The following is a 12,500-nucleotide window of genomic DNA, read 5'->3' on the forward strand; positions in this document are numbered from 1 at the left end:
TGTGCCAACCTTGTCACTATTATTTTTATTGATAGTGTTTTTGTTATTATGGTTGTTGTTATTATTATAATATTCTTTTGTTCTTATTATTTTTATTATTATTATATTAAGGTTGACATCATACAGTCAGGTAGGAAAAAGAGATGCATTCCTTGAGCTACTGGTTCTTCACTTACAACAGAAGAATTACCTTGTTTTTTCTGTTCATATTCTTAGCAAGAAAATACATTTTACAGGATATTAAGTACACACACATACACACGCACGCACGCACCCACCCACACACACACACACACACACACACACACACACACACACACACACACACACACACACACACACACACACACACACACACACACACACACACACACACACACACACACATACACTCACATAATTACACACACATTTCATGATAGGTTAATTTTTTTTTTTATAGTTACAGCAGTAACTTATTATAGCTACCTGAATCTTATATGCCATACTGCCACTTTGTGGACTGACATTGAATATTATTTCAGAACATCAAGATTGTGGTATTATCTGTGAATCCTCAAAATGGATCAGTCAGCATCTTTCCACCAGCTGTTTTCAAATTTGATATCAGAGTTAAAGGCTTCTGAAAAAGTTTTGGAGGTCAGCAGTAATTTTGGCCCACAGAAGAGCCTCCAAAGTATGTTCTCCTATCTGTGGGATCTGGAAGTGGCTCAGCAGTGCCTCAGTCCCACACTCCTTATTGCAGGGAAGTCTGATGCAGAGTCTGATAGGCTTCGTGCAGAGGGTAATAAATGCTACCAGAAAAAAGTGCTTGATAAAGCTCTAAAACTTTATAATTTGAGCATAATGTCAGCTACACATCCTGCATTGCCTGTTGCAGAATGCCATGAAGGACAGTCAAATGATTGCTGTGTAAATGATAGTGAAAAGTCTGGCAAAGAATCTAATCAAAGTGATCTGGAGGAATATAGATCTTTATCTCTTGGATATGCTAATCGCTCAGCTGTTTTACTTGAACTAGAGCAATATGATAAATGTGTATGTGATATTGATGCTGCCCTGAGATATGGATATCCAAAATTATTGCATAGTAAGTTAGCAGAAAGGAAAGCTAAGTGCTTTATTGCACAAAAGAGAGCATCAGAGGCTAAAGAGGTCCTGGAAAGTGCACTGAAGGACCTTGCTGAATTATCTTTGGATGAATCAAAAAGTAAAAATTCTAGAGAAGCATTACAGCACTTAGTAGAACAGTGTGAGTCAAATGAAAGTGACACACAAAGTGGAGCAGAAACTTTTGAAAATGATCATCAAATAGATTTATCTACAGCATCCAAAGAGAAGTTATTATCTTCCTACCAAACACCAACAGCTCCCAAGCTTGTAGATTCCAATCCAACTCTACCAGCACTAAGTGCTTCAGTCAGGCTGGCTTACACACCTTCCCAAGGACGTTATCTGGTAGCAGAGAGAGACATTCATCCAGGTAAGATCCAAGGACTTTTACTTGAACTTTTATTAGTTTTATTTTAATTGTGAATACATTCAAGTATCAATATAATTTAAGGTGTTTGGTATAATGATGATGGTGATATTCTTAGATGGTATTTACATGAAACTAAATTGAACTTTTTTTATGGAATAAAACTTACACTGTCCAGGTATGTGGCTTTCTACCTTACATATTATTTTTTAGGTGATGTTCTTGTTGCTGAGGCAGGCTACTGTAGTATTCTACACCTGGACTCCTCACTACGTACACATTGCTCTAATTGCTTGTCTAGATGCCTTACACCTGTCCCTTGTCCATCATGTACAAGAGTGAGTATTACCTGTTGTTGTTTGATTATATTACCATTATTTTTAGTAATGATAGCATAAGAGGATTTTGAAAAAGAAATATCTCATGAAAATTCTTCATGAAGACATTAAAATATAATAGAAAATGTTGGTCATGTACCTTTGAAGCTGAAATCTGTAAAGGCATTTAGCATACATGTCTTAAATACAGGTAATTTTTCTTTTAATTATTGTTACTGTTATTGTCATTATTAGCTATTATTATTGTTATTATCATTATCATTATCATTATCATCATGATTTTTATTATTATTGTTATTATTATTATTATTAATATTATTATTATTATTATTATTATTAATATTATTATTATTATTATTATTATTATTATTGATAATATAGATATTGATGATTTTTCTCTTATACATTCTGGAGCCATGAAGACAAGTAAGTAATTAACACTGCCTCAAAGTATACAGAGCAGATATTTTGCATTTTAATTTATTTCATTGCCAGTACCTTGCCCTATGTTTGCTTTAGTCTTTTAAGCACAAAATTGGTTGCTGAAATTTGTAACTGGTCAGAATGTGGAGATCAGTCAGTCACTGAAATTGGAGTTGAACTAGCAGTGTTTCTGTGGAAAAGAATACAGAGTAGTATGAGTGTATATAAATACGTTGGCAATGCTTTTCCATTTATAAACATTCCCAGAGAAATGTATGTATTCTTTTGTTTCAGTTTTTTTCTCTGTTGTATATCCTGTTGTTAATTTATCTGTTTTTGATTAAGAATTACAGTAGAAATCTGCTAAAACATTGAATACATCATAGCACTTCAGAAGCTATATTAATTTTGTACATTGAGTGTATCTGTATGTGTGTTTAGATTTTTTTTTTTTTCAGCTTTAGAAAGTTCATACACTTTGAATTTTGTAATTGTGAGATTTATTATACTGGTCTACATATGTAAGAATGCTTTTCATCATTGATTGTCTTCTTTTAAAGCTGTCCTATGTTTTAGATTCAGCACTGAAATAAGTATTTCTATTTCGTCACCCAATGACTGAAGCTTTATGTACTGTCCCCTGTAGTTTTTTTGTGAATTTGTTACATACAGGTGGTTTCACATGTCCTCAGCCAGCAAGGAGTCTATTAGTAGGCCCTAGTTACTGCACCTGATTTCCCCATTCCTTGAATTAGCAAGAAAATGTGTTTTTCTTTCTAATACTATTCATATTGACGTTATTGTTCTTATTGATATTATGATTGTTAAATTGTTATAAAAATATGAATGACATTGAAGACAATAAAATGATACCAATGAAGCTTTAAAAAAATCAAGGAAAAGGGTAAACAGGTGAGATAGGTAGGACTAATAACTGACTCTTGGTGACTAAGCACTGTAGAGCCATCTATGTGTAAAGACAATAGGTGAACTTTTATTACACTGGGCATGGCATTGTAGTCTTGCCATCTGTGCCAATTGGGTTAAGTAGTGGGAAATGATATTTTTCATAAATCTGAAATTGTGTTTAGCTTTCTTTACTTTCATTAAAGAGAAGTTATCATGTATATATTTTTTTTAACAGGTAGTTTTCTGCAGCAGCTCTTGTTGCATCCAAGGACTCGCATCTTTCCATCGGCAGGAATGTAATATTCTTCCAACTTTAGCTCACTTAGACATGGGTAAGAATTCTGTGTTGGCATACAGAATTTTAACACAGACCACACACAAGAAACTGAAAGCTCTGATGCCAGAGCTTCTGGAGGAATCAAAAGATAAGGCTCCAGAGTCTCTGGGCTTTAATATTCAAGGGATATACAGCTCCTCTGACTACAAGACAATATACCACCTTGTCCACAATAAGGAGCAGCGCTCAGTGAGTGACCTGTTCAAACGATGTGCAATGGCTCTGACCCTGACAAAGCTCATGATAGAAAGTAAGAACCACTTTGTAGATGAAGATGGAAAGCCTATAATGCCCACCCAGGAGGATATTCTTCTGACAGGATGTACTCTCTTCATCCACATGATGAATCTGCCTTGCAATGCCCACTCTGTCACCGAACTTGAGGTAATGGTACATTTTATTTTGCCACAGAAAGAATTTTTGCTTACCAAGAATTGTGTTCATCAAATTTCAAATGCTTAAGAATACCTCTTTGTGTGTTCTCCTTTTATGACTTTTATATCTCTTGTGAATATTGAATATTGTTTTGATTTTGAACAAATTATACTTGAGTCTTATAGTATTCATGAGGAGAGCATTCTTTGTTCATTTGATGTTTGCACATGGAAAATAAAAGCATACTTCCTGAGAGATAAATTTCTAATTATGTTTTAATTTTTATTTTTCAGGTAAATGTGAGCAGGTTCCAGGAAAGTACAACACAGGAAATTGGGTCGGGAGCCTTTGGTGTGCTGAGTTTGACAAATCATTCATGCAATCCTGCAGCTGCACGTTCCAGTTATGGAAATGTGGTAGTGCTTAGGGCAATAAGATTCATTCCGCAAGGAGCAGAAGTGACAGACAGTTATGGTGAACACTATGGCATAAGACCTTGTGAGGCAAGAAGAGCAGAATTGTTGCAACAGTACTGTTTTACCTGTACATGTGAAGCTTGTGTAAATAGTTGGCCAACCTACCCATCTCTGTCACCAAGTCTCACTCTACGGTGCCTAAAATGCTCAGTGCCTCTAAGTCTCAGCAAGGGTGTATGCAAAAGGTGCAATACCAAGTATTCCAACAAAGAAAGCAGTGATAGTAATGGGAATATGTTAATGTATGATTATAAGGAGATTGATGAGCAGACCAAAATTGCTGCTGATGAGTGTCAGAAAGCATATGATAGCATTATTGAAGGGCTCAATTCCGAAGAAAATATGACAACTCTGATTCACTTTATAAAGCATGTTGACAAGTATGTTCAACATCCATGTAAGTTATACTTTGAAGCGCAAGAAACACTAAAGCACTGTTTTGACAGACAAGGCAACTGTGTTTACAGAAAGGAGGAGAGTGATGGGACAGACATATTTAAGAATAAAAGGAAATAAAGAGCCTGATACAAGTTACATGATATCTAGGGCCTCAAAATTTAGGGGATCAGCTGGTGTGAGTTGTGGAAAAAAAAGGTGCTTATTTGAATTTTTAGGTTGTTTTGATTTGGTGCTACTAAGCAAGTTGTTTTTGATGATGGAGATATTCATCATACATATCTATAATTTATTGTTCAGCAAATTTCTTATGTAGCCACTACAGTGTTTTCAGCACTGAATTCTTTGTGGAAATTTATTTATTCTGAAAAAAATCTACATCTGTAATATAAACTAAACACAAGTTGTATAACAGCAGTTGTTCACAATTGGTTAAGTACCAGAAAAGAATATTAATGTCTATGTGATTTCTTATTAGCACTTTACCATATTGTATTTGATGCATAGGAGACGGGAGCCTACATTTCTTTAGTAAATAAAAACTGTTAGATAATTATGTGTTGAAATGTAGCACTGAAGTAAATAGACAGATGCATAGAAATATCAGAAAAAAATTATAGATAGTTTTTTTTATATAACAATCCTCCCTGACCTGGCCTCGAACTTAGGTCACTCCGGGTATGAGACCGGTAGGCCAGTACTAAACCAACCATGCCACACGACCCACTAAAAGGAGTGTGCAACTAGGATCTAACTAGCTCCATACACATTATCTATCTACTCATACATGAGTAATGATAGCGAGGTTTTACACACACTCCCCTTGGTCACTTGGTGGAAATTGATTTAGAAATTCGAAACCGAAGTCAGATATACTGAGGTATGTGTGTATATATATATATGAAAGTTGGAATAATGCAATACCGCATTGATATAGATATATAACAATCCTCCCTGACCTGGCCTTGAACCTAGGTCACTCCTAGGTTCGAGGCCAGGTCAGGGATGATTGTTATATATCTATAACAATGCGGTATTGCATTATTCCAACTTTCATAGTTTTTTTTTTATACCTTTTTTTTGTGTTTTCTGTATATTTTTATTTTTCTTATCAACCATTAGCACTGGGTACATGTAGTGGCCACCATAGTTTTGTTTTGAGAATTTTGTTTACACATAAATGGCTTCACAAGCATTTAATCTCCAAGCAGTCAGTTGGTAGCTCTCCCTGACTTCACCTGATTACCCTGGTCTTAGAATTTTTAGAATTTTTATTTGTTTGTTTTTACTATACTATTACATTACTGTTGTCACTATTATTGTTATTATTATTTATGTTATTATTATTGTTGTTGACAGTATGATTATTCTATTATTAACAATACCAATTGCAGTAAAAGTTAAAAATGAGTCTTTCCAACATCAAGGAAAAAGGTAAACCGGTGAGACCTTGAAGGACCAGTGACTGACTGCTTGGTGACTAAGCACTTGTGTAAACAGAATTAATAAACTGAAATCACAGTATATGTAGCATATATCTACATGCACTCTCAGCATCAACAGGTTAAATAGTGTATGACCTTCATAATATTAACTGCTACATTGCTGGAATGCAGTCACTAACTTCAGACAATTAGAAACTGTAATGAGACTTCTCAGGAATTTATTTATCATATACTTGGGAATATAAATCAAATGTAGGCCTGTCTATAGCCATCATATTTAAGCCTATTACATTGTTTTATTTATTTATGTATGTAAGTTTTCATTATATGTTAAAGAAATTTTATTTCATGAAAATTGTGTCCCAAAGTTAGAAGAGCAACTTAAAAGGATCAGACTATCATCAAATCACATTCAAAAGTATGTTAGACTTATGGGAATATTTGTATAATTCTTTTGGTCAACATACTTGTGGTGCATTCAGGTAGAAACACCAGGAGTCAAAGTTTCCATAGGTGGTGATGTAAGGCAGGCTTCTGCAGCATTTATATGCTTTTTCTTATGGTTTATTAGTGTATTTTATTTTTCACATATACATTGGCCCCCTTATCGCCAGATGTTTCCTAAAAAGAAAACATGTTGACATAAGAACCCGTAAACAAAAACTTCCCCCCAAAACACATTAATGTTCATTTTTCAATCATATCCCACTCATCTCTGTTGTTTTCAAAAAAAATAACAACAATGAAAAAATCTAATTATATGATCAAGAAACAAACTCTTGCCCAGGACTGCAGGAGACACTGCCTTGGTTTCACTATATGATGTCTCCACTTTGTATTAGTAAAGGTAAAGGGTATAATCTGTACAAATATAAGCTTACTTCCATATATTGTGAAATGTGACCTTGATAGTTTGACAAGTGTATGTTTGTACTACAGTTTCCAAAAGTACAACCTATAGCAAACCTCTTTTGGCTCATTAAGTTTCATGTAGTCATTTGTAAGACATTTGAAAGCCTCAGTACTTTATGATGATAATAGAATTGGATATCTATTGATGAATCATGTATTTGCATATTTTTTATGATAATATGCTTTTGTTACTAATGGTGCTAATAAATTTGTAATCTTTTCTTTTGTATTGCTCCTTTACCCAGAATTTTGTTTTTGAAGAAACATGATTATGTATTATAGTCTGCTACCCAACATAGAGAAGTTTTGCAGTTAACTGAACAGTAGGAGAATTCCAGTACTTATTATAAGTTTGGCAGAAATAAGAAGTTATCAGATATAAGAATGAAAAGAATCTTTTTTTTTTGTGAGAAAGTATGGTAGGTGCTCTTCTGAGAAGATTAATACTCCACAACCCTGTTTTTATACACACTAATGGGAAAGCAAAGTACTATGTGCTGATTTAGCAATAGTACTAGAACACAACAAGTCTTTCAGTGTTATTTAATCCACTGATGTTATGGTTAGAATCTTGTATACACCTTTTTTTCTTTACATCTTCATTCAACATTTATGTACAATGCGAGTGTTATTTGTAAGTGTAACTCTACATGTACACATTACTATGATTAGGTTATTTATACTCTTAACATATATGTATGACTAAGTGTATGATATATGTATATATGATATATATATATATACATATACATAATTATATATATATATATATATATATATATATATATATATATATATACATATACATAATATATATATATATATATATATATATATATATATATATATTGTGTGTGTTTATGTATGCATGTATATATATAAAGGGCAAATTAATTCAAAGAATGTTTATATATTTGTGATAGGTCCACATTCGCCCCAGTAGAAGCAGGTTCCTCCCAAGGCAAGGACCAAATCGCCCTTTTTTTTGCATAATGTGGTCCACCTTCCACTGCGCGTTTCTCATTAAGTTGTCATTGTATTTGTTTTAATGTTTTATTCCATGTAGATAATAACCCACCAATGTATGTGTAACAATAGCTTCGTTTTTGGTCAATCAATTTATGAACTAGAGTAAAGTTATTAAAGAAAAAGTCCAAAGCGCCCGTTTTTGCACTATTATTATTGTTGTTGTTATTATTAATATTATTATTATTATCATTATTATTATTATTATTATTATTATTATTATTATTATTACTATTAGTAGTAGTAGTAGTAGTAGTAGTAGTAGTAGTATGTTTACCATTATCATAATTATTATTACAGTTAACATTACATTATTAATACGCACTACCACCGTCATCATCATCATTATTATGAGGAGTTCCCTGTCAGTGTCAGGTGGAGGTAATGCTGCCGTTATTATATGTTTTTGTTAATGATGAAAATTTAAACAGTAACGAACGCTTCACGTGGAAGAAAATATATAAGTCTCATTCCTACTTGGAAATAATTGTACTGCTGTAAATGTTAGCATTAAAGCGACAGTAGAGTTTAATACCAGGGTGGAAGGCAGTGAGTTAGATGGGGTAGTTCAGAACATTATGGAGGTGGAGAATGAAGAACGAAGTAGGAGTTAGTGGTAAGATATAGGTAATTCCCACTGAAAGATATCCATAATTGTAACTCTGTGAGTGAGGATAGTAAAAGAGTTGTAGCTCTGCTGTGTGTTGCTGGCAGGGGTGGCAGTAGAGAGACCTGGAGAGTAACAAAAAATGGAAGTGGCACGGGAAATATAAAGACTTGCAAGACAGATATCAAGAGTGAGCGCGATATGTATGTCAGAGAAAGGAAGAAACGGAATGGACGAGAGTAAGAGATAGGAAGTAGGAGAGCGAGGGGAAAAAGCGAGTTCTTTAGGGTGTGTGTTGAGGTGTACGATGGAAATACTTGGTCAGAGAAAACGTATGGAGGTAAAGTGGTTCATGGAAAGAAGAGGATTTCGAGAGCTAGGTAAGTGACGGCAATACATAGACGGAGAAGAGAAATGAAGTGAAAGGTGAGGGAGGCAAAACAAAAAGCAAATAGGTGAAGTAGTCGCATGGACGCGTATTTTGAGGAGAAAATATTTAAATGTTTTGTAAGGAGGTTAAGCAGGGAAAAGCAGAGAGAGATGGAAATGGCTGTTACAAGCAGAATATTTAGAACGTCGCTGAATGAATTATGGAGAATTGGCAGGCGAGGATGCCGGTGCTAGACGAGACAAACGATTAGCGAGTGCATCAAATGAAGCAAGAGGTACTTTATTCATCACCACCAGAAGTATAGTTTGTTGAGCGTGGTAGGTAAAGTTTTATATATGAATGCCCAGTATGGATTTAAAAGGGAAAGTGGCTGCGTAAATCAGGCATTCGTCGTAAGACAGGAATACGAAAAGTACGGGGCGAAAAGGAAGCGCGTGTTGGGCGTTCGTGCAGACGGAAAGAACATGTGAGCGATTCGAACTTTGAATATAATTTAGATGATCAGTAAAAAAAAAAAATATGTGAGGATAGCAGGTCGTATAGGATAATTAAGAATAAAGAGAATGTTTGGTTGGAAGGTCCAGTAAGGTTCTGACGGGTGCATGATGTTTAAATTGCTGTCAATGTTTGTATGGACGGAGTAGTGAGGCACGTAATTGATAGATTCAGAAAGAGATTTTGCTTTTAAGTGATAGATAGAAGTAGAGAAGGTAAACCCCTTCCTTTTTGCTAGCGGCACAGAAGCCAAGTTACAGTGACTAGTAAGAGTCAAAAAGTAAATGTAAGTAAAATTAAAGTGATGAGGTGCATAAGACAGTTTGGCAAGCAATGTAAGACATAGTAAGAAAAAGTGCAGGAAAAGCAAAGAAGGCTCTGGGCAGAATATAGGAGTGTAAGCATGAAGGCAAAGAGGGTCTAGACGAAGGTGTGGTCGTGCTAAACATGTGTGCAGCAGGAACGCGATGTAAGCTGCATGGAAAAAATAAAGAAAGAAAGAAAACATTTAGCTGTATTAGAGCTTGAGTGTGAATGTCAAATGTAATTAACAGGCGTACAGGAGTAATGAAGAAGTATGCTGCAATTGTCTGGGCTTACGAATAAACTGCAGAGGAACAGAATAGTGAGGAGAATCATGGCATATGAGAAAGGAATGACTATAGGGGTGAAAGAGGAGTCAGTAGATCATGTTCTGTCAGTGGAACGGGACAGGGACAGGACAGTTCATAGTAAAAGCAAATGGAAGGACGAGTACACTTTTTTTTTTTTTTTTTTTTTTTTTTTGGTTGGGCGGGGGATCAGAGGCTGACATGGTCAGAGGTAATCCCTGACAACTGTCGAGCTGTGCTGCTGTAGGACAGTTCCAATGCGAGCAGTTAATGAGGACAAGTAGAGCGGCATGATTGTGATATTTCAGTACTGTGGCTGCTAAGATAATGCATGTACGAGTTCAAGTCTTGTCAAGATGATCAGCTTGATAATAGAGGCCTAAGTGAGATTACACAAAAAAATATGCACTTTATGTAAAACAAGTAACAGTATTGCCAGTTAGTAATTCGCTGTCCCATTTAATACAGCATTTATACTAATCTTTCACACATATGAACCTGACTCCGTACTAGACCACATTACCCGGCGTCCTTGAAAATTGCATGAGCTTTCAGGGGAGTTGGATTTCATTGGATTACGCAATCAAGGTTTTTTAGGTTTCATTTATTCATCTTCACTTGCATGTTATTTTTTCTCTCTGCTGTTACATGCTACTAACCTCACCCTGTCGTTGAGCTGATTTCTTATATTTTGATATAGAGAATACTTCTAAGCAGGTCAGTATGCAGGAAAATGAAACAGATGAGGGTTGTTATGTTTATGTCAAGAGTAAAATGAAGCGTGTTTGAACACGAGAAAGCAGAATTTGATTCCCTTTGAGCCACTGGCTGTTACTTGGAACAACGTGTTACTTAGATAAAGACAAACACGTTTTCTTTCCCTCCCTTTGTCATCTGCATACATATTTTGCATTATTCTGTACGTTCTCTCTTCTTCACGCCAGATACCTCACCCAGTACACCAGGTTGAACAAGAGGAAGGCCAGCACGTGCAGTATCTTGGCGCCCAACTCGACCCTCTTCTCCATGGCCACCCAATAGTCGCTGGCGTCCGTCGAGTTCGAGGAATTTACCTGAGAGTCCGGAACAGGAAGAGGAATATTATGCCTTGAGTTGTGTCGAGGTAAATGTTGGTCTGGGAACACGTGGTCTGTATACATTTCGTGCCATCTTAATTATCTGGCGATATTTTTTTTGGCACACTACAATTACAATTTCTTCGTTTTCAAAGTCCTATGATTTTCCAAGACAGTCACCATGAACTGCGAATTATCATGCTAGTTGGATTAATACATTATGATTAATATTCTGCGTCAAAATCATGTTCTCTGACTATATGAAGAGACTGAGAACTTATATCTGATAATTATAGTATTGAGACCCCATACAAGTCTGCTCTGAGAAATACGAAAATCGACTTTGTTCATAAATATATACTTACAGGTTTAACCCTGATGTTGGCGACAAGTTTCTGCCGATTGCGAATCCTGAGTAAGAGAAAAAACAACAGCTACACACAATGTAAATCTAAAGAGATGTACGCAAATGTTTTTTTTATTTTTCTCGACTATTTTATATTAAGAATGAATTAAATACTCCTCCATCTTGCATGTTGGACGTATGATATCAACAGACTAAAAAAAATTCTAAGTAAATGAAGAGTCATCAATACTCAATCAAGGGTGGTATCGACTTAATGAATAAACTAATTTTTACCCATGAAGAGATTTTGCCGTAAGGATAAATCACCGATATTGAACTGCAATATCTCTCTATAGAATAATGACCCCCACTACTTACTGGAGGATAACTGCGTACTGGAATAAGGCCATCGCCACGGCCATGATGCACGCGAAGAACCAGATGTCGATGGCTCGCGTGTAGTTGGCCGCCGGGGTCATCTGCCTGCGCAATGGAGTCGGTTGTTGCTTAGGCGTTGTGTCACACTCAGTGTTTGGATTTTTCCGTGCGTGTGTTGCAGATATCAAAATATTATCCATAATTGATATAATCTTAGGCCATCAGGCGCATTAACTACCCTTTCCAAACATACAAAGAGTGGCACATCAATGCAAACCGAAACAAGATCCAGGTTTGCGCTTTCCACCTAAACAACCGGAAGAGAGCTTAGAATAAGGTGGAATAACAATGAGCTGGAACACCATCCTTTCCCTGCCTACTTTGGTGTAACTCAACAGGTCTTTTTCCTTCAGAGAGCATGTCAACAAACTGAAAAAATATATATATACCACGAAACAGTATCTTCAGCAAACCTGCTA

General features: G+C 35.5%; 2 protein-coding genes across 2 annotated transcripts in view; one reads left to right on the top strand and one right to left on the bottom strand.

Annotated features, from left to right (window-relative positions):
- Positions 1 to 5,351, top strand: part of LOC125025964 (SET and MYND domain-containing protein 4-like) — a 6,435-nt gene extending 1,084 nt beyond the window's left edge. The window contains exons 2-5 of the mRNA XM_047614325.1: positions 525 to 1,483; positions 1,694 to 1,818; positions 3,386 to 3,871; positions 4,156 to 5,351. Of these exons, the coding sequence (XP_047470281.1) occupies positions 562 to 1,483; positions 1,694 to 1,818; positions 3,386 to 3,871; positions 4,156 to 4,854 (2,232 nt within the window). The 5' untranslated portion in view covers positions 525 to 561 and the 3' untranslated portion in view covers positions 4,855 to 5,351. The remainder of the gene's footprint in view (positions 1 to 524; positions 1,484 to 1,693; positions 1,819 to 3,385; positions 3,872 to 4,155) is intronic.
- A 5,616-nt stretch (positions 5,352 to 10,967) lies between these two features.
- LOC125026023 (glutamate-gated chloride channel alpha-like) overlaps positions 10,968 to 12,500 on the bottom strand; it is a 3,002-nt gene continuing 1,469 nt past the window's right edge. Inside the window, exons 3-5 of the mRNA XM_047614400.1 lie at positions 12,022 to 12,126; positions 11,663 to 11,708; positions 10,968 to 11,294 (exon numbers count right to left, since the gene is read on the bottom strand). Of these exons, the coding sequence (XP_047470356.1) occupies positions 11,157 to 11,294; positions 11,663 to 11,708; positions 12,022 to 12,126 (289 nt within the window). The 3' untranslated portion in view covers positions 10,968 to 11,156. The remainder of the gene's footprint in view (positions 11,295 to 11,662; positions 11,709 to 12,021; positions 12,127 to 12,500) is intronic.

This window comes from Penaeus chinensis, chromosome 5 (genome assembly GCF_019202785.1).
Source record: "Penaeus chinensis breed Huanghai No. 1 chromosome 5, ASM1920278v2, whole genome shotgun sequence".
Lineage (NCBI taxonomy): Eukaryota > Metazoa > Arthropoda > Malacostraca > Decapoda > Penaeidae > Penaeus > Penaeus chinensis.